Source organism: Lepidochelys kempii, chromosome 3 (genome assembly GCF_965140265.1).
Source record: "Lepidochelys kempii isolate rLepKem1 chromosome 3, rLepKem1.hap2, whole genome shotgun sequence".
In the NCBI taxonomy this organism is placed as follows: domain Eukaryota; kingdom Metazoa; phylum Chordata; order Testudines; family Cheloniidae; genus Lepidochelys; species Lepidochelys kempii.
In genome coordinates this window covers 156,948,874-156,971,641 of record NC_133258.1, presented here as the reverse complement: position 1 = coordinate 156,971,641, position 22,768 = coordinate 156,948,874, and the positions used below count along the sequence as shown (strand labels likewise).

Genomic DNA, 22,768 nt, shown 5'->3' with positions numbered 1-22,768 from the left:
ATCACAGCCTGTTTCTATTTCTCATGCTAGTAGAAATGTCACTATGTAACATTATACAGAACAACTTTTCAGCGCACTTAAGCACAGTACTGACTTTGCAGTGAACAAATAAAATATCAAATTTAAATAATCAAACTACAGATGCTGGGCATTAGCATGTAATAGATCCAGACTGTGTCTCTGTCCTAGGTTCTTACTTCAGAGGACAGGAGTGCTAATGGAAGCTGTATCTTCAGTCCTGAGATGATAAAGTGGTGAAGGAAGTTCTGTATTACTCACTCTGTAGTGCTACTTTTGGCTAGGTAAGGAGCTGTGGTCACACAATACAATGTAAATCATGCCCACTCCTTAGCCACAGGGATGTTAATTATGAAAGAGGGTAGGGAGGAATGCTCTTAAGGATTTCCCAGAAACACTGAACATCCTACCACACTTCCTCATAGTACCATCCATACTGCCATATGGCATAAAATACTCAACAAATGTGATTCAGTAGCCAATAGAGAGGGTTACTGACCTCATTCTGTGGGTAATTCTTCTATCCAAACAATATTTCACGCTGTTGTTTAACCCAAGATTACTTTTGTGCTGAATTGCATACATTAGGATCCAGAGTCTGAGCAGGCCTCCTGAAGGGCCAAATCCTAATGTTCTAACCCAGATTTCCTTAGTCCGCTTTACTCTGGCAAATTCCCATTTGTTTCATAGATTTCGCTGGAAATTTGCCTGAGTAAAAACTGAGTAAGGGAGTCTCAGGATTTAGCTTCAATTGCACAAATGGGATTTACAAGCACCGCTATTTTGAATGTGCAAATCCATTATTTGCACATGTGGCTTTTGGTCATGCAATTACTCATTTTGCATGTGCAAAACCAAGTTAATACATGTTGAGGGGCACAATTAATAATAAACATAATAAATGGGAATTAATTATTTGCAGCTAGAATCTAAAATTTTATTGACATTGCTGTTTAAGTAAAGTGTATGAACATCTATCTTGGAATAGCAGAAGTCATAGACAGAAGCTTTATTTTTCTTAGATTTTCAGAGGGTGGGAGGAAACAAAGGGACTGAATTGATCTCTCTTTTGTTTAGAGTGAGCCAATATTGCTAGCATTTATGTGTCAGAAATATAGATGGTCACAGGTAGGATCTGAACTCAGCCCTTCACGGGGGAATGCAACCTTAACACAGCACCTTAGAGTTTTTGGCTCGCCTAATTTACAAACCAGCTTGCTCTACATTTTAAAAAAAGATCTAGATGCACATTTATGGCTCATCATAATTTCCTGCGACAGAGTTTTGTTGCACTGCCTAGGAAGAAAGGAGAGTACAGGAAGTGTTAACATTGTAAACTGTGTCCAGTAACACCCAAGATGTGTTTATGGCAGATTATCAACTTCATACCTATGATTGCTGCTGACTGGGTTGTTTTGATGAGAGGGAGGGTGCTGTCATAAGCCTCTTTGGGAACATAGACTGATCGGTCTTTGAGCTTGTTCTTCTTCAAAATCCTGTGCAATTCATTCAGCACTCCTACCCATTTGCTCTTTTCATTCTCACTGTCTGCTAGAATCAGGATCGAACACTTATTACTGGATGCAGAAAGCTGGGAAGCTGTAACCTGAAAAAGTTTTAAATGGATATGCTTAAGAAACAAAGGAAAAGCATTAGTTATTGAAACACAAGTCCATGGCTATCAATATCCTTTTCATTAGATACTGACTTGAGTTGAATTCAATCAACTGAAAACTTGGGTTTCTGCATCAGAAATCCATGCAAAAATAACCTAGTGAAGGTGACTGAACCAAGAAAATTTCATTTTAAGTGGATTTGTTGTTAGCGATATAATTCAGAGATTTCCACTCTAAATTATTTAGGGTATCTATGTCTTAAGACATTTTATAAACGAAAAACATGCTTAGCAAGTATTTCTGAAAGTCTATTCTGTACTTGGTACACACCTACAATTTTTGTTAACATTAAATGTAATGGGAACGATGCATGAGCAACCCAGACCTGTGAAACTTTTCAAATAGCTAGACCACTTGATTACATGTAAAAGTGAAAAACCATCTCTGACTTGAAACTGCACTCAGTATCAAACTCAACCTTTTTAAGAATTTAACTTCTTTAATGCCAGTGGCTGTTAATCCAGCAGTCGAATTCTAAATTATATTAAAATATTCACTATTATTTGTTTGTTTTTTTCCTGCTTTGACATGCTTTCTATGTTTCCCTGTAGAACAAATCCTATTAGTCACTCACAAGACTGAATGAGAGAAAGTTCTGGAAGATCTGTTCTAAAAAGTATTTTATGATTCACTCTACCTAAATCACTAAAAAGTCAAGCGTGAGAATATCACTGACCCCATAGAAGTATGGAGTTGCTAGTTTACTGCTAGAGATTGTGACGTGAAGAGACATTGGAGAAGACAAGGAGACACTAATAAAAAGTGTGAGAGTAGAGATCTCAGATAAGCAAAGTATCTTCTATTTCTTTTTTATTTATTTTTGTTTGGGGTGGGATCAGCTGAAAACTTGCATTTGACATGTTCCGTTTTAATTGGGCTGTCTGTAATGGATTTAGAGTAGCAGTTGTTGATGTTACTTTGTGAATTGCTGGAGAATAAAGTAGGAAAAGCCCTAAGAAAAAGTCTCCACAGAGAAGCATACTTTTGTTTTATGTTTTTCTCCCCCAAGGAAGTGGGTTTGTTCAGGAGACAATGCCTGTGTGTAGTCTTCTGTGATTCCTTGTAAATAACTGACTCTAACTGGGCTACAGTTGATTTTTTTTACCCTAATCTAGCTCATTTTATTTATTTTTTTCTTCTATTTCCTGGTAACACTTTCTTTTTTGTATTGAATAAGAGTACTTGAAAAGAATTTGAACAGCCTCAAAGAGAAATATACTTATTTAATTCCTCTACATTCCCAGTAACTGTGAAGTTTAATCCAAATGATACTCACGTAGTCATGAGAGGGAGAATGGCAAATGTGGGAAGGACCCTGTAATGTATTACCTATCTTTACTGTGTTTTTCATGTTCTTTTTCAGTTGCTATGTAGAAGCTTTCTAAGAAGGACTCTCCGAAAGTAGGCCGGGAACCATGACATAATGAGGGGGGTACTGAACACGTGGTATTGAAAACTGAACAATAAAAAGTAAATGTTTTACTACCAGGAAGCAAGGGGGAAAAAAGGAAGGAGAGGAAAAATGCAATGCTTCTGTTAAATGCATTCTCAATTGGGGGAGAAATTGGATTTTGACAAAGTCAGCCCCATGACAAAGGGTAACGAAGTAAAGCCTTATGGCACCATGGAACACAGCACAAACCACGATGAAGGACAGAGAACGGGTTACAGAAAAAGGGCAGACAGTAATGCTGGGTTTCAGTACTTAGAAATGGAGACTGTACAGTGTTCAGTCATGACTCTGAATCTTGCATGGTTTGTTGCCTTCTGCATCCCACCGTAGGTGACATCACATCCCAGGTGGACCAGCTGCTGGTAAAAATTGAAGAGCAGCTCATAGTCTTGGTCCATGCTGGAACCAATGACACACGTGGAAGCAGATTGGAGCTCCTGAAATTCACGTTTGAAGATTTAAGTAGTAGGATGAAGTAACAGAATTTAAGAGAAATATTCTCTGAAATACTACCAGTGGCATGATCAAGGCCAAGTCATTCAGTGGCAGATTAGGAATCTAAGCATCTTGTTGACACTTTAGCTCTGTGAGACATGGGGGAAGTTAAAATAATAAATACAGTAACTCCTCACTTAAAGTCGTCCCGGTTAACATTGTTTCGTTGTTACGTTGCTGATCAATTGGGGAACATGCTCATTTAAAGTTGTGCAATGCTCCACTCTTACTTTGTTTGGCTGCCTGCTTTCTCCACAGCTGGCAGCCTCCCTACACCCCCCCCTCCCCACATGCCTCCCGCCCCCCGGCAGACCCCGTGGTTCAGCGCCTCCTGCCCATGGCAATCAGCTGGCCTGCGGTGTTTAGGAGGGAGGGGGAAGAAGCAAGGACTCGGCACACAGGCTCCCCGTCCCTCCCCTGCCTCCTGCCCGGGGCAATCAGCTGGCTTGCAGCATTTAGGAGGTAGGAGGGAGGAGCGAGGACTTGGCTCGCAAGCTCCCCCTCCCTCCCCTGCCTCCTGAACAGTGCAAACCAGCTGATTGACCGGGGCAGGAGGCAGGGGAGGAAGGGGGAGCCTGCATGCCAAGTTCTCGCTCCTCCCTCCTGCCCTGCAAGCCAGCTGATTCCCTGGGGGGGAGGGGAGCGAGGACTCAGCATGCCTCCCCCCTCCCTCGTGCCCACGGCAATCAACTGGCTTGCAGCGTTCAGAAGGGAGTGGGGAGGAGCGAGGATGCAGCATGTGAAGTAAAGGGGGAGGTGGTGGGGGGAGAAGAGGAGGGTCAATGGTAGGGGTTTAGGGGAAGGGGTGGAGTGGGTGGGCCGAGGGTTGAGCCCCCTGCCCCTGGCAAAGTCAGTGCCTGTGCTTGCAAGAACAGCAAGAGGAGCAGCCAGACAGTCCATCCTCTTCCACTCTCTGACTCCACCATCTCAACCAAGCTTCATACTCAGCAGTAATGACTGTAGTATTAACTTGTTTTTTTAAAATTGTTTAAAACTTACACCTGTATTAAATTGCTTGTTTAAAATTATTTAAAAAGGTATATATAATGCCTTTTGTCTGGCAAAAAAAAAAATTCCCTGGAACCTAACCCCCCTATTTACATTAATTCTTATGGGGAAATTGGATTCACTTAACATTGTTTCACTTAAAGTTGCATTTTTCAGGAACATAACTACAACGTTAAGTGAGGAGTTACTGTAGAACTATACAATGGAATGGGCTACATTGGACTAAATACTGTTTGGTCCAATAAAAGATCTTACCTCACCCACCTAATCTCTTTAATATCCTGGGACTAACATGGCTACAACACTGCAAACAATGTACTGACTGATAGGGATGTGAGTTTGGGTGAGAGTTTTAATTTGTAGAGAGATGGCTAGAGACAGAGACCAGCACAGAAAAGAGGAAGCAATTTAAATAAAATAGGAAAGATTATTAGGTAATGAAAAATATTAAAGTGAAGAAGAAGTGGGCTAAATATCCAGACAGTCTGACGATGGCCACATTAGCAAAGGGTCAAGTTCTGCAATCTTTTATCAATCAAAATTCTGACTAAAGCCAACAGGAGTTTTGCTCAGTGAAGGAATGCAGAATTTGGCTCAAAGTTTTAACTGCAAATTTACAAATTAAAACATTATATAAAATAGAAAGAGTAAAGGAATATGTATATAGATGAGAATTCAGGACCAGGACCATGATTAAAATGGACTGAATATCAGGAGAGGCTAAGTACAGAATCATAGATAGAGGGCCAACCCCCACCCAGACCATTAACTCATTTAGTCTAGTCCCATGCATTTTACAGGACCACTCACTATAGTATTTCCACTAGCACTAAGGAATCTAAACTGTTTAGAATTCAGAGACTGAGTAGAAAACAGCTGGAGAGGAGTAAGGCACTCTTCCAATCCTGAAGTGATCTCTGCATAGATGCAGACTTCAACAGGACTCCATATGGGTGTGGGGGTCTTACCACTGGGAGGTCACTTCAGGATCCGGATCTAAAAGGGAAGATTATAAAGGAAAAAGGGGGCACAATCATTATGCCCTGAAATCAAAGACAACAAAGGGAGCATACTTTTTAAGGTATGAATCAGACTTGAATTGCCTAATTAGAAGGAGCCATGAAGCTGAGGAGGTAGCTGAATTCTAAAAAGTTTGGAAAAAGGCATAACTAGCAGTAATGGGAGATTGCAGCTCCTGGGCACAGAGTGCAAAGTATACATCTAGCAAAATGTTTCTTGCCATGGCATGGGACTGCTTCCTTCCATACTATGCAAAAAAGGAAATCAGAAAGGAAGAAATTCATTACTTGGTTTTGAATTAAAGAAAAGACTTAATTTACTATGCATACAGTAAATGGGCCAGAATGTGAGCATTGAATAATGATAATGTAATCTGTTAGCACTTGGAGGACCCTAAATACATGGAAATGTAGATGCTGAGTTTCAGCAAGAGATGTACCTTTACATCCAAATCTGGGATGAAATCCTGGGGCCACTGAAGTCAATGGGAATTTTGCCATCAACTTCAGTGGGCCCAGGATTTCACTCCTGATCTTCCCTATAGTTCTGGATCCAGTGTTGTGGTTCAGGCTTCTCTTTTGTTCCAGCACAATGAACAAAAGAAGAGGAGAGAAAGCATGGAACAAAATGGAATGGAACAACAGAGCAATGGTTAGGAAGTTAATAAGAGGGGAATCAGACAGGCAACAAAGATAAAACAATGCATTGTCGAAGTTTGTGGGAACCATTTAGGAAAAAGGGTAAGAATATAAGAAAAAAACAATGAAGGTAAGCTCCTACTTTCATATCTACAATCCAGATCTCATGTGTATATTTTGCACTCAATTCCTATCCATTGACATGAATGGGAGTTTGCAGGGATCAAGCCCATATATTCAACAGAGATATGCACATATACAATAAATGTATGCATTATGGTTCAAGGAATAATATGAAATACAGATGTGGGGGAAGATTAAGGTCAGAAAATGTAGATGTAGAAGATCATTGCAGAACTAAAGAATAACAAAGAAAGAAAAGACACTTCAAGAAGATTAACAAAAATAAGAGCTCAGTGAAAGGGAGACCATAGAACTTCTAAAAGGTACCAAACATAATTTTACTATGAGAATAAGGTGCAAGTATATTCTTGAAACATTACTTAGATTGTAATCTCTTTGGGGCAGGGACCATTTTCTTCTCTCTTACAGTGCCTAGCACTCTTGGGTCCTGGTCTATGGCTCAGGCTCCCAGGCATGATGGCAATACAAATAATGAATAATAATTCTATGCACCACTGCTACCATGGAGGAGCTGGATCCGTGTTAGCAATGGAGAGAAAAGTTCAAAAACGAAGGGCAGTGTGTGTGGCTCAATCCCATTGCACCATACTAACAAAGCTGCGCCTAGACCAATCAGGTTTAAACATACATACTTACTCTAAAGATGCAGGGAATATCTTTTCGATTTGCATGGATGACATCAGAGGCCAAGACAGAACTCACTGAGAATTCTTCATCCCTTACAGAGACAACAAATATCATTTAGAAGGGAGCAAAACATTTTACATTGTGCTTGCTCAGTAAACGTAGAGCTATTGTCTGAAGCACACAATAATATAGCACCCAGACCTAATTTTTAAAATAGCTTGATTTTCCATCCTCCAGTTAGCATCAGCAGAAATAACTTACAAGTGTGTTGTAACCAATTTTTGACTACACAAACAATCACAGAGATAAATCTAGCCAGCTATTCTGCATTAGGTTTCTACTTAGGTTAAAAAAAGCCAACCAAAACCCAGTTTCCCCCCTTCCCCTAACCCCGGACTGTTGGTGTCAGAACAAACTCTTGGGTATAGAGATATAACACCACACTGGATTTTTATACAGAAACGCATACACTGGTTATTTATAAAGCCAAAGAGACAAAATTTCAGCTACAGCCACTAATCACTATCGGTTGTTATAACCACATTTGGTATAAGAACAACAACAAAAAGTTTATTTAGCTCCCTGGCTGAGACCTTGTGTGGTAAGTTTTATACCAGAACAAATTTTTGTGATGTCTTAACTAGAAGTTTTCAATAGCCATGAAGTTTACTGGAAAACAAGCTTCAGTTTAAAATATTGCTCAGGGATACAGAACCTTCCTGGATGTAACCTTCATTCCAAGGAACTCAAAATGAAGAATTTGCTGTCTCTTGTTTTCCACAGAAAGCCCCACTCAGCACTAAACAGCTTACCTCATGTCAATAACCTGACTCACTACCACGCTGGGCTGGGATGCTTTTCCTTCTGCTATATCATACAGGAAGAGTTTGAAATCACAGACCACGGCCAGTGCTCTCTGCCAACCTTTCTTTACTCCAGCTGGTTTAGGAACCTATAGTAAAATAAATAGCACTGATCAGCTTTTCATGAATTGGTGTTTTCAAAAGAGCATAATGCAAGTATTGGGTCTGTCAGCGACAATGAAGAGTAGCATCAATAATAGAAGAAGCGTACAGTGAAAGAAATGAGAGCCAGCCCAGCAGCCTGTCCAAGTGTCAGATGTGAGCGCTACACTATATTACAGAAAACCTGTAACATCCTGGGTTCTGTCCCTATCTCACCCTTCTACACCCACAAACTCCTAACAAAGGAACCGAGGGATTGATACAAGAAGAAACAATCTTGTACATCTCTAGTTCACCTGCTGGAATGCAGCCCAGATAGTGAGGTAACATTTGATGGCTGTTGGTGATCTCAGTACAATGCCCTCAGAAGAAAGAAGAAGAAGAAGAAACCACCTCAGAAGAAACCACCACCACAGCTGACACTAGTCTCAATAGAAGGGCTGAACGATTGACTGGACTTGTAGCTGAACTAGCCTGTTACTCTAGAAGCAGTCTCTCCAAGACAGGTTCAAAGTACATTGGCATAGCAGAATGAGAGGAGCTTGATTGCCGCTACCAATGCTATAACTGTTCTGTGAATAATCAGAGGTCTTCAGTCTCCAAGGCTGTAACTTTAAAACAAAACAATACACAATAAAACAATTCAGAGCTAGCCTTTAATTCCCTGACAGATTGGGACAACAACAAAGTTAACACCAGGCTACCAATTCCAGTTTCCTGATACTTACTCGAACATGACCTTCGTATGCAGTTCCTATGCCTTTCTGTGGATCTATCCCCAGAGGGCCTTTGGTCTGTTCAGGAGGGATTGGGCACACTGCTGGGGCCTTGTCTGCACAGGTCACATGGCATGAGAATCCACATACTTATCAGAGGAGAAAAAAGGCAGTTAATGTTTCATATAAAAATCTCCTTTCTTTTGTAATGTGAAAGCTGTGGTAATAATACATGCAAAGCAGATTGAAGTGTACTCCATTGCCAATAACTGAATTATTTCAATAAAACTTGCTATACTGAAAGAGGGGGAAATAAAGTTACTCATAGGAGCAGAAAATACATGGCCTTGAAAAGCCAGATTCTGATATGAATTCAAACTTCTTCAAAGTTCAGAGTGCCCGGTTCCAACACTCTGGTTTGGAATATAAAGGAGAAAGAGGTATCAGTTGTGAAGTTAGGACTGAGGCACTTGCAAACTTCAGATCTATTATTTTGGCGTAAAATTGGGGTCGAGCGTCAGCTTGCCTGTCATTTTCCCCAACGTCAGGCTGTTGTCAGCACACCTGACATCTACCATGTTTCCTCGCTGCCATTTTAAATCTAGAATAAATGACTAAACTGTCTTCAACTATCAACCATAATAGTCTAGATATTTCACACCATGTCATTTCCCCAGTTACACAGTTTACTGTAGAATCCTCTGTGTGAGATGCCCAGAATGCTTAGCCCCCATTGTTACAGGCTGCAAGACGAAGAACACAACACAGGAGTTAAACCTTAAAATTACGGAATGCATTATTTCAACATAATAACGCTGCTTTTATAGTTTGCATAACACCTTCCATAAGACTCTAAGCACTTCAGCTCCCATTTACTCGTCACACTCACCTTCACAAGTGCAGCCCTGTCTTATTAAACCAACCATCAGAGATGTGCACTGATTGCATTTTGTAGGGGTATTAAAAGATTTCACTACAAACTGGTGGGCCTTAGGCTGTGAAACAAATGGACACAGATGTTAATTTCTGGTAACACTTTTCACAAAGAACAATTACTTTTTCACATACCATACATAAAAGAGCATACATGTGGGTTTAAAAGCTCAGCTTATGTTTATTAAAAACAAGAGCTGTGTACAAGACTCCTTGGCTGAAAATTTACCTTGCAGTCCTTATCAGGTCTTAAAACAGCTCAATTTTTATGGATTGCTGCTATCACCCTCCGTAAACTAACTATGGAAACTTGGACCATGTCCCAGCACATGAGTTTGCAGCCACTGTTGAAAGGAAGGTTGTCAAGGTCAGTAGTCCATAAATTGTCTCCTGTTGCAATAGTATCCTTCAGAAGTTGCAGGCAAACATTTTTTTTTTTAAATGCTGGTCACAGAAGCTTTATGTTAAGGGTAGTGGGCGTGAGTGGAAGAGGAAAGTTATATGTGGGTGGGTCACTATAGTTTAAAATTCTGACTTAAATACTGGAATGGGTGATATAGTTCAGCTTTACAGTGCTAGGCATGGGTGGTTTCATAACGTCAATGGTAAAATGTTTAAGGTAAGAGACCACATAAGGCTGATTTTGAAGGGGAGTTCCCTTCTCCGGGACTCCTGGGAACATGCGCTGTCTGAAGCGATGCATATATTCCTTTCCTCCACAGGGAGAAATATGCTGCCACAAAGATAGCAGAGACAAATGACTGTCTGTGTGATGAGTCTGTTTTGATTCATAAAAGGTTCTACATGATGCCCAGGAAGCTGCCTCACATATTTCCTGCAGATAGATTATTCCCACTCTGCCCAGGAAGAGAATCTCCTCTAGAGGAGTAGACTGTGGTGGGAATGGGAACAGAACATTTTCCTACAGTACATTTCCTGAATGCAAAATATCACATCCATGTGTGTAACGTCTAAGATTTGAGAGAGGGAGACCTTTGTTGAATATTTTTTGATGGCTATGAATATTATAGTTACGCTAGCTGTTTAAGATATTTACCAATTAAAGACTCTGACTGCATCCATCTTTATGACACAGCCTGTTTGGTTCATATGCAGTTTTCTGACTACAGACTGAAACTGATGAGAAAATAAGTCCCATTTTAGAAAGCTTGTGGCACAGCCTAATGTAAGATGACCCTTCAGGCAGCTCCAAGAACAGATCACTTATTAATTAGTGCAATGGTGAACTGCTCACAAAAACAGGCTAATTTTCTAGGGAAAAAAAGCTTGTTTCACAAGATTTCACAGGTTCAAAAAGTTTTTGTTAAGAAACTTAAAACTGGCACTTGAATACATGAATGAAATAACAGTCTCCAAGCAGGAACTTTGGTAAACCTTGTTGCTATTTTGTGGTTACCTTTGTTTCCCATCTGTGTATAAAATGCTGACATAGCCATGGGAGGAAACATGCATTTCTTTTATCTAATATTTCCATATGGGTAAACTTCTATTAATCATTTCAGAAATACAGCTAACAGATATAGGTAACATTTTCAAATGGGACTTAGGTCCCGATGTCACTCAGCCACTTTTGAAAATTTAAGCCTTTGAGTCTTTCCTTTCAAAAATGTCCATAGAAACTCTTCTACCCTTGCTTGAATACATGAAACTATTCAGCCAAGGGTGAAATTAATTCCAGGGACTGGCATAAAGTCCAAATATAGAGTTTCTGTGCAAGTGGAGTGTAGGAAAGCTGGAGAACTGGAATTCATTCTTTCAATCAGAGTCAGAGTGCCACCGTGTGCTGGTTACAAAAAAGATACTGAGGTTCCTGAATCTGCACAGACAAATCCATATCTCCTCCATTCTCAGCTCGCTCAAATAAGGAACTTCTATGCTGGGCCTACATTGGCCAGTGAAGTCAGTTTCATAGCATAGCGCCCCTGCACAGCTGTTCAGTCGACAACCCTGCAGCAGTGTCCCTGTGCAGTGGTTAAGTGGTCGGGAGCTTCTTGCACTATCATTCCTTACCAGTAGTGAATTTTATCTCCAAATCTTCATCTCTCAGTCACTTTGAGCAGAAGCTGAAAGTGTCTCATGCTGCATGCCAAAGACAAAGAAAGGGAGAATCTTCCCCTCAATGTTCTCTGGCATTTATTTTCTTCCATTATCTTCTAGCTCTATAATCTCCCTCTGTTCTTTTTAGATGGCCCAAGTTGGCACTTTTGCTGCGACCAGATATGCAGAGCAAACGATCAACTCCATGTACTCTTGCATTAGGCAATCAACTCCAATCTTTTGCATCTTGTTGGGGAGTTTAATTTAAACACAAACCACCCAGGCAACTCTAAGAAAAAAATTCTGATAAACAAGTTTCCTGAAGCCACTGTTTAGGAATGAAATGTGCCCCCGTTTTATACAGAATTTTTGAAGGTGTGACCGAGTACCTTTGGTGCAGAGAGTCCTGATCCAATATATGCTGTCCTCATGGCTGGTGTATGAACCGAGTGTGGAGGATGATCTGTAACCTGAACACAACCACCCCACAAAAAAGTAGTGAGATATCAAAGGCACGTTATCAAAAGCTGCTTGACTAAAACAGAAAGGCCAAAAAAAACCAACAGAAAAGTAACCAAAATGGGGGACAAGGACTAATATAGGAAAAACTCAGCAAAAATTAATCTTAAGATGCACAGCAGAAAATGTCAAGAAAATGGTCTGCTACGTTAATAAAGAAAAGACTTATTCATTTAGTGTGGTTTAAAACTGCCTCGTCTGTACTGAAAGAATCAGTCCTAATTTCCAACTTTAAATTTTCCCCTTCAAAAATCAACATTCTAACAAGATGATACAGGCCACATTATTAGTTATTTAATACTTTGCCCTAATATGGTTATGCAAGTGATTCAGAATGAGTTATTGAAGACTACAGTATAATGTAATTTTTAGCACAGACTTTTAAAATATATACCATGACTAAAGAGGAGTTATTAAAAGAGACAGTGTGCACTTAACAATTCATTTCCTGCGTACTCCCCAGCCCAATCAGATGTATCCCAGGTAAAATTTAACTTGCTCTAAAGTGGAAATTCCCTGCGGTGTAGAGAACTCATGTTTAAAGGCTTAAAATGGTGCATAGTCCTTGATGGAGCCTCTGCACATGAGTGAATTTCAGCCTAAACAGAAGGACAAACTCTGTTTGCAGCAGTCATTTCTGTACAGAACAAACTCTTAGTTTGTAAGTAAAACGTCAAAGCATCAGCACAGAGATTACCTCAATTGGTTCAATGTCACTAGCTGTGGAAGGAGACCTAGATCTTGAATGGAGGCGAGACTTGATATCTTCATCCCGTGAAGGAGTATTAGACAATGTAAAGTTCTCAACTGAATCAATCTATAGAAACATGACAGGGAAAAATAATTGAAAAAAAAATTACTTTTAATAATTCACTGTTCTTCTCAAACTAAGATATGGAAACAGCAGAGTTCCTATGAGAGAACAATACACTTTAAACATTTTTGCAAGAGATATACAACTCCAAGAATTAAATTTCCTTGTATGTGAGTATTTGCAGACTTCAGTTGAACTATTCATATGCTTAAGTATAAGCATGTTCCTAAGCATTTGCAAGTTCAGGACCTTAATGAGTTCTTGAGAAGGCTGACTATGCAGTCCTTTCAAAGGCCAAATTAGGATATTTTCAAACACTACTCTTTTTGGTCCATGTAACGGGGTGGTCACCCCGCTCCAGCCCCTGCAGGGGTTAAACGCAGCCCTGGAGAGGGCTGGGAAAAGCTGAGTGAGTAGCTGACCACAGGTGTGGCCAGCTCAGTCAGGGCCGGGCTGTGGGCCAGAAGCAGAAGGAGTCTCACTCTAGCCCTGGAGGGAGAAGGGCTGGCTGCCTGGGAGCTGAAGGTGCCTGAGCAGGGCAAGGGCAAGGGCAAGGGCAGCTCCCACCTGGTAAACCCCCAGGCTGAGGCCTTGGTGAAGGCCTACACAGGTACTGGGGTTGCAGAGGTGCAGCCCAGGGTTAGGCAGAGGCAGCTGGTCCTAACCCCCCTTGCCAGTGATGAGTGGCTATTAAACTGCAGTGTGCCCCAGTGAGTGGGGGCTAGATGGTGACTGGCAGTAGCCACTGAGGCAAGGTGGGTATAGAGGGTTGGGGTTCCCCTGGGAGGGGAGACCCAGAGCGTGGTGGGGTACTGCTGGGGCAGCACCCGAATGTAAAGGGTACTGGGGTCCGGGAAGGACACAGGGCCAGCGGCAGGTGAGACACCGGCCTGCAGAGGGCGCTCCAACACTGGAAAGAGCTAATTCCCAGACGACCAGCAGGAGGCGCCGCATCGGTGAGTTGTCGCTTCGTTACAGTCCAACTCCTGTAACTAGATTTGCTTGTGTGGGCCCTATATATTTGAAATCCCATTGACAGCAGTGGGTTGCTGCACAGATACAGAGAATCCAAGTGAAGGATTGGGGCTCTAAATGGAAAGAAGAGCTAAATGTTTAAAATTGGAAAAACAGCTGAAAAAGAAAACGCAACTTTTCTAAAGAAACACATTTTAGACAAAGATGTATGAAAAGTTTGTAATAAAGTATATTCTAGAATATTTCACTTTTGAGGATTCTTCAGGTTCTAATTATTCACAGTATTTTGAAAGACAATACAACAAATTTGTCTGTTACTGCAAACGCTGCTAAATTATATGAAAAAAATCCCCTGCCAAGTAAATTTAGTAACTTACTACAAAATTGCTAAATACTATGTTTAACAATCAGAGGAAAAAGACCGAGCAAACTACAAATTTCCTTTGCTAGAGAAACCACTGTTGCTACAGAAATGGCTGTTTTTTGAGGATGTAGGTGTACATAATTTGAACTGCAGGAAAGTAAAGCCATCCCGACTACAGATGCAGCCCGTGCAAGGGGCCTTTTTCTTGATTCTTAATATTGTATGAGATGCCGACACTCAATCCTAACTAAGCTACCAAGGTTTTCTAAGGAGATGATTCTACGGGCACAGAGGCAAGACTACAACTCTCTATTGTGTAGCACTGGACCTGAGTCAATTTACCTGAAAATCTTGGACAGAAGCAAGTCGTCACTGAAAAATGAAGGTTACTGGCCTGTACCCAAAGTTAGTCGAGATGGAGCTGCATACTTACACTTAAGGGTACTGCACCACCTTGAGGTCCTTGCAGTAGAACCATCTTCTAGCAGTGTCAGCTAGAGCACTCTTGGCACACTTAGGGTGAGACTATGTCAGGGGTTGAGTGCCCTCCCCACCTCAGTTTCTTTCACTGCAAAGCCAGAGACCCAGAAAACAAGGACTCTGACAAAGGGGAAGGCAGGTAGCAAGTGTGAATATGCAGAGCCATTTCAAAGAACTCTGATTACTGGTAAGTAACCTTCATTTCTTCTTCGAGTGGCTCTGCATAGTCTCACTTATGGGACAGAAATAATAAGCAGTGATGAAACAAACCTGGAGGCAGGAACAGAGACTTATTTGAATAGAGACTGAAGCACCGTCTTGCTGAATCCTATGTCCACCCTAGAAACCAAGTCCAGAGCATTGTGCTTGGTGAAAATATGCACCAAAATCCCAGGTTGCAGCTTTGCAGATTTCAACAACTGGCCCCTGCCTAAAACAGGTGAAGGACATAGCCACAGCTCTAGTGGAATGCACTTGAATTGCAGCAGGTACGGGGACTTTTGCTTTTGTATACTATTCAGCGGTGTATTGTTTAATCCACTGAGAAATAGTCTGGGAAGAAACCATATGCCTCATGTGGCTTTTGGCATAAGGCACATCAATCTAAGATTTATGAAAACTTTTAGTCCTCTCTAGGTAATAGGTGAGGGCCCTTCTGGCATCCAAAGCATGTATGACAGATTCTCGTTTATTAGAGTGAGGCTTAGGGGAAAAGACTGGCATTGTCTGACTGATGTGAAAATCAGACACCACCTTATGTAAAAATCTATGATCAGATCTGAGAACTATGTTGTCCTCAGGGAAAGAAATGAAGGGTGCATCAGCCACAAGGGCATTCAATTCACGTACTCTCCTGGCCGACATGATAGCTATAATATCTGTTCTTTAAGTATTCCAGAACACAAAGCCAATATAGAGAGGAGTCAGAATCTCCCTTCATCCATGCCTGAAATCTGGACCACTTTAGATGGTAACAGTTTCTCGTAGATTGTTTTCTAGAGTTAACTAGTATGTCCTGCACAGATGGAGAACACAAGTGCTCAAGAGCAGACCAAGTCAAAGTCAGATTGCTCACACTATCTTGTGAAGAGACTGTGAGCCTGGATGAAAGATCCTGTGTCCTGCTGGGATAGGAGATCTGGTGATAGTGGAAGATGCATGAAAACTCCGCCACACAGTTGAAGGAAATCAGTCAACCACTGCTGACATGGCCTAGCCAGGCCAATCAGTATCATTGTTGCCCTGTCCTGACATACCATCCTTACTACCTGGATCAATGGGGGGGAGTGGACCTTCCCCAGTGTAGAAGGAAGGCATCTGACAAAAACTGACTGTCCCAGCCTGCTCTGGAACAGAAAAGGTGACATTTTTTGTTGTCTGGTTGCAAACAGGTCTATGGCTGGTCGACCACAGCTGGAAAATAGTCTCAACCAATTGATCCTCTAAAGACCATTTGTGCACCGGGGAGTTGTCTCTGCTGAGATGAACGGCAAGTACATTGCTTTCCCCTGCTGGATGCAGAGCCATAGGGTAAATGTTGTGACGAAAACACAAATTTCACAGACTTATCTTTGAACACAGAAGAGCAGAGTGAGCACCCCCCTGCTTGTTGATTAATTCATTGCTGATGTATTGCCTCTAACCACTTACACAACCCTCACCTGCAGGTGATGGAGGAATGATTTGAGAGCCAGACGAACAGCTCTTAATTCCAATACATTGATGTGCACGGTTTTCTCCTGAGCAGACCAGTGCCCTCGAACTGTCAGATGTCAGAGATAACTGTCTCTTGGTCTCTCTTCTGGAACCAGGGCTGTGGTATCCAACCATATGGTCATTGCTTTGGCCCTGTGCAGCCTCAGAGGCTTTATTGAGCGGGCCTCGGGAATTGGATTTGATCCCAGTCAGGAGTGCTACTTCTTGGAACACTTCAGTCCTTTGTTGGTGGGAGCAACAGGGGCCAAGACAGGTCTTTTTGACTCTGGATCGGAAGGTTACTTAGAACTACAGGGTCTGGCCTTGAGGGCTTCCTCCAGGAGAAGGAGCTGCAGGCGAGTCTCCCTATCCTGTTGGGCTCTGAGAGAAGAGGCCTTCAGATCAAACAATCAGAAGGTGAATATCTGAGGCACCACGCGTGGTCGTTGGGTGTTCGGAAGACAGCTGGGCAGGAAAGACACCTTTTAAAACCTGCCTTTTTCTGCTTCTTCAGTTCTGCCATAACACAGAACTGAAAAAGAATCACTAACTGACTAAACTAATAGCTAACACTATCTATCTAAGAAGCAGCAAGCTCTGGCTCTGAAGAAACCAGAGAGGGTCACATCTGTTTGCGGCATGCAGTTGGAAGGAACTGAGGTGATGAGGGTGCCCCACCCCCTATATAGCCTTGCCCTCGAGGGGCATGAGAGTTCTCTAGCTGACACTGCTAGATAATGGTTCTATCTCAAGACACCACAAGGTTGTGCAGTACCCTTAAGTGGGAATATGCAGAGCCACTCCAAAAACAAGATGTGTCCACTGAGTTGAACTTTCCTGTATAAATATATTTTTAAAAAGTAGGCTGACTAGGTAGCTGCTTTTCTCTCTGTTAGCAATTAAACTACTACACTATAAATAATGGGGAGACCAAGGGTGTTTGCACTAGGCTAGATTGTTGACTGTCTTTTCTAAAAAAAATGTTATCACATATCACAATTTCCCCATCTTTCCACCAAATAATGCTTTGCTAGGTCAGTTGGGAATGGCCACCCTGGTAATCAAAAAAATAATTGCCCAGCAACAATAGGATGGAGTACCATAAACTATATAACCCTTCAGGAAACATGTTACATTTCCAAGCTGCCCTTCTTGAACATGGATAAATGGTCCTTTCCATCTAAAAATATACTCACAGTAGTGAACAGGTGTAATTGTAGAATTTTTTTAAAACTAGTATGAGGGTGTGCTCTGGTTTGTAATTTTTACAAATGCTTCAAACTGTTTTAGAGAACTCTTGGTGGAGAATGTTCTTCATCTTAAACTCAAGATGGATAAAGGTTTCTACCAGTTATGATGTATGTGTTCTCTTTCCATACTGAAAAGTAAAAATTCCTACTTACCAATATACCTGTTCGCTACATGTAAAAAATATATTTCCAGCATTATGGCAACAATTAGCAGTAAGCATACTTTTTTGTGCTCAGATTTACCAGGTGCAAATTATAACTCCAAATCTTCACTAATGTCAGAAACTAATGATACCTTTTAAGTAATAATATCCCCAGCCATATGACAATGGTGCTATAGGCATTTTAAATTATTTTGCAAAATCCAAATATGAATTGCTTGGGTCTCACTCAAAATCCCTACCACTCATATTTAAAAACAAAACAAAAAAACCCAGCAATTAATTGTAGGAGAAATTGGCAAGAGACAGAAATGCCATCCTTTTTGTAGTTAAATTTGGAGATCTAATCTGGAGTTTCATAAATATTTCAAAATATTCAGAAAGAAAGGAGTATCTACTGGAGAGATAAGGTTACCTTGCAACCGAATATTTGCATGCAGAAGAACATCTTCAAGGTACATCTTTAAAAGATAAACTATTTGCCACCAATGTAGTAGAATTTATGAAACTTTTCTGGAAAGGTCTACATAGTTTTGTATTTAGGAAGTTATCTACTGTGTTAAAAGAAATGTTTATTACTGCACTTATGAAACTGAAAAATTAACTTAGGGCCTGATCCAGCACTATGGAAAGTCAGTGGGAGTTTTGCTATTAACTTGAATAGTGTAGAAGCAGGGTCTTAGTTTGTTGGATGCTGCAGTATTTCCAAAGTTTAGTTCCAAACAAAGTGGATTCAGGGCTTGTCTATATGGTGAGGCAACGTGCACAGCAGGAGTGTGTATTCTAAAGCACAACAACTTATTGTGCACTGACTGGCTTGCATAGAACCTGCAGGTGCAAACTAAAAGTTCCCTCCTGTGCTGAAACAGTACTAAGTTAAAATATGCTAGCGAACTTTTAGCACATACCAGAAGGGTCCACATGGGCCAGTCACTGCGACATAAAGTTCACGCCCTCGTAGTGTATATTGCCACATCGTGTAGAAAAAGCTCTTAGTAATGTCTAGGCCCTAAGCTGGCCACATTAAAATTCTTCAAATTAGCCCATAAACTCTATTAACTATTAGATTATCTAAAGCATGTGTTGTAACACCAAACTGTGCAGCCCTTAATCATGCAAGCAGTCTTGCTGACTTCCACAGGACTACACATGTTTAAGGGTTGCAGGACTGAGCCTGTGGGCCCCAATTCTGTATTTAAGTTTATATTTAAATCCATCCATATCCAACAAAGCACTAAAGTACATGCTGAACTGAGATGGACTTCTAAATCAGAGCCATAGTGCTTAAATAGAAGATATTGTACCCTGTAACGGGGTTGGGAAAAATTCTATATTTTTAACTGCAGCTAACATATTATTTATTTTATTATTATTATTAAAGAGATCAAAAATCATTAGCCTAATCATCAAATATTAATATAGGTGGTTTTTCCAGTACTCTGTGACATATTTAATCACAAAGTGGAGTGAGTTCAGGACAGACATATTACTCCTTGTTGGGTAATGCACCTATCCCGAACACATTCTGACAACACTTTGATAGGATACGATCGTGCGTGTTATATAAATTTTCAGAAATGTTTATAAATCCACCGAAAGCTTTAGATGCACCTCCGAGGTTGAAGATATTTAGCATCATATATTATCATGGATGTGAGTTTCTGCTTCTACTGGCTATTACAATTTACTTAAATTATTACCTGCTTATAATTCTATTTTTTTTTTTTAAAAGAAAACATCTCTGGGCCATGATAGTTCCTAAATATGCCCCCTGACTGCCAAACTTCTGCTTTCTATGGGAAATTCCTGTAAAATACCTCCCAAACACTTTCAGAATGCAGTGGAAGCAAAGAGGCTCTCATTTGAATCCTGCTCATCCTCCTGTGCTGCTATCTGATCAGTTTTCACAATGAGCTTTAGTGACTTTCCCTTTCGTATCAAAAAAGAATTAAACCCAAAGCACCATCTTTAGTTACTGTGGTATTCTGGTCACAGAAATCTTACCAAATAAAGCATTCCTAAAGCTTTGTACTCATAGCTTTAAAACATCAAATAGCGCAGCAGCAGCGGTAACAGCAGCACAAGACATGCAGTAAGATAAATACACAAGCTGTAAATAGTCAACATAGGACAGTCTACATTAAACAAAGGCATGTACACCACAGGCAAAAATAAAGGGCCACACAGAGAAAGACAGCATCTTACACGTCTGCCTTTGTTAGCTGGAATACAGGAAGGAGAGCGCTTCAACAAAGAAAGGAGGAAAATGTGTTACAAAACTTAACACAAGGGCACACACTAGCTCAGAATTTGTCACTATGTTACTAGACAAACTGTAGACATGTACAAATATATTTTTAAAATAAATATTTCTAAGACAAATATTTTGTACATATTTTGGGGATGTTACTCATAAGGGGGAACAACACAAGGAAAAAACATAGGAAAGAAACAGTTATTTCAAATCCTGTAACTTTACAGCAGACAATAATGCTCTACAGTGTACACTACATTAGACAACATATGCATGGCTTCCACAATAAATACCTTTATCATCAGTAAAAGATGGATAGTTTCTTCTCTTGAAGGCCCAATGTGTTCAGTTTAAAATACTATTAAGAACCATAATTCTTCCAAACCTAAGGAATTATCAATGTGTGGGTGCAGCCAGGGTCCTCACTACAGAATGCGGCAAAAAGCTATTAAGTAATTAACTATGAAAGTTGTGGATCCAGTTGATACAGTGGAGACTCATGAGTGCCAGAGTCAATGTTCCATGTGTGGGAGTCCAACTGAAGCCAAAGGGTATTTTAAGCAAGGATTGATAGAAGGATAGGACTTGAAACACCAGCTTCAGTCACTCAGGAGGCAGACACATTTCATTTACAATTATTTAAGAATGAAAAAAATATCTGTTCCAATAAGTAGGGCAAATGCTTGCTAGGGCCACAGTAGGTTACACTTAATATGAAATATAAAAGTGATCACAATCACTACCCTTAAAACATAGACCAAGTTGCAATTTGATAGGGGAGGGGCATAGTGAATCATCAGCACAGTGAGATGTTTCTCTTCCTCCTGAAGCATCTGCAGGCTCCAGTCATAGGCAGCTGGAGCGCAGACATCTATTTTGATTTTTCTCCAATAAAACTAGGGAAATTATAGTCTTCTTTGTGGGTACAATTAGAATAACTACAATCATTCATAGTTTGCTATAAACATTTCAATTATTTGGATGGCAGAGATTCAAGCAGAGCTCTGCCCATGTATGTAAATAGATAATTTGAAAGCATATATTTAGTGAGTCAAATTCTAAAGTGATTTACACCCATGAAATTACATGGTCTTCAGTGGGCTTGCAAAGGGTGTAAAATGGGAGTAAAATTTAGCTCAGTATCTTGGTCCCTAAACTATTACCAGCATTTTAGGGGGAGCATGGGGTTACTGCGTGTCTAGGGAGGAGATGATACAGGCCCTGAGCAATATCTGTTGCTGGTCCTACTCAAGAGAACACCCCATATGATACTGCAGCAACTGCAATCTCCTGAGGAACTCTAGCTAGCGGAGTTGATTGGGTAGGGGGTGGTGGCAGGTGAAGGTCTTTGGTTTTGGAACTCACACTTCTTCTTGGTTTGACAGGGTTTAAATTTGATTCCCTTCAAGTCATGCTACAAAAACCTGTCATTATTCTTCCAGGCTATTATTGTCAATCAGGGAGACTGAATAGGAAATGGAGGCCATGTCTAGGGTGATAGTGGTATTTTTTTAAGACTCCTATTTTACTTATTTAAGTTCTGTTTGATATATACTGAGATAAAACTTGTTTAATAGGCCTAGAGCATGGAACTGAGCTACCTATGAAGAATAATATATTTATTTTCTGTTTAACCTTTGTAATTCAGAGATAATTTCTTAAGGGTGTTACTTGATAAATTAGATTGTGATCAATTAAATGAAAGATAGCATATTTACCTTGTGCAAATTCAGATATGCCCCTCCAATTAACATAATTAAATAAGTTATTTAATGTATGACACTTTTGTTGTTGGCCCTTTCCCACAGCAACCTCTAGGCTACCCTCATTCATTATTAATTCACTGTAGGCAATGGAATATGAAGAGGTACCTGCTACATTCAGCAGTACAATAGGTTGGTTCTATCTGGACATAACTGGAATGTTCAACTTCAGCAACAATCCAGTAGTTTATCATATGCATTAAAAATTAACTAGAGGGGCTAATAAAAGCGAGAGCTGGAAAATGTTATGTTCATTCTGTGGTGAATTTTGACTTTTTGAATTCTGTTTCCATTCCAAATTAGAATGAAAAATCACAATTTTCTGCAGAATATTCTGAAAATTTTTGATTCAGAATCATCAAGCTGTTTAGTTACAATAATATTGAAATATTAAATATAAATGTAACATTAATGTCAATATTTTAATATAAAAGTTGAAATGATAAAGTTAAAATGAAAAATTGCAACATTATCAAAATTAAACAAGAAAGTCAAAATACTTTTTTCAACTTTTTCCCCACTAAAAATTTTGGCAAAATCTGCATGTTCCTGCAAAACATTTAAATTCTGACAAAACTGCATTTTTTGATGGAAAACTGTTCCTCTAAATTTTTTTTTTGACCAGCTCTAGCTAATAACTAGTTGGTATACAGGATAATGGCAGGTGAAATTAAGTAAATATCTCACTTGTCTGTGATGGCTTCTGTCCTCCCTTGGAAAGATGGTGACTTCTTTATGCTTC

General features: G+C 40.3%; 2 protein-coding genes across 9 annotated transcripts in view; one reads left to right on the top strand and one right to left on the bottom strand.

Annotated features, from left to right (window-relative positions):
• COQ8A (coenzyme Q8A) overlaps positions 1–4,037 on the top strand; it is a 124,540-nt gene extending 120,503 nt beyond the window's left edge. Inside the window, exon 15 of one of the 2 annotated variants that reach the window (XM_073338683.1) lies at positions 3,058–4,037. In XM_073338683.1, the coding sequence (XP_073194784.1) occupies positions 3,058–3,099 (42 nt within the window). In that variant the 3' untranslated portion in view covers positions 3,100–4,037. Of the gene's footprint in view, positions 1–189; positions 303–3,057 lie in introns of those variants that run through there. The other variant, XM_073338682.1, reaches the window with a different exon arrangement.
• CDC42BPA (CDC42 binding protein kinase alpha) overlaps positions 1–22,768 on the bottom strand; it is a 322,274-nt gene that overhangs the window by 35,354 nt on the left and 264,152 nt on the right. For 6 of the 7 annotated variants that reach the window (XM_073338668.1, XM_073338662.1, XM_073338664.1 and 3 more), the window contains exons 22-29: positions 20,215–20,253; positions 12,968–13,087; positions 12,141–12,221; positions 9,650–9,755; positions 8,773–8,909; positions 7,892–8,031; positions 7,089–7,170; positions 1,408–1,624 (exon numbers count right to left, since the gene is read on the bottom strand). In XM_073338668.1, the coding sequence (XP_073194769.1) occupies positions 1,408–1,624; positions 7,089–7,170; positions 7,892–8,031; positions 8,773–8,909; positions 9,650–9,755; positions 12,141–12,221; positions 12,968–13,087; positions 20,215–20,253 (922 nt within the window). The remainder of the gene's footprint in view (positions 1–1,407; positions 1,625–7,088; positions 7,171–7,891; positions 8,032–8,772; positions 8,910–9,649; positions 9,756–12,140; positions 12,222–12,967; positions 13,088–20,214; positions 20,254–22,768) is intronic. The other variant, XM_073338663.1, reaches the window with a different exon arrangement.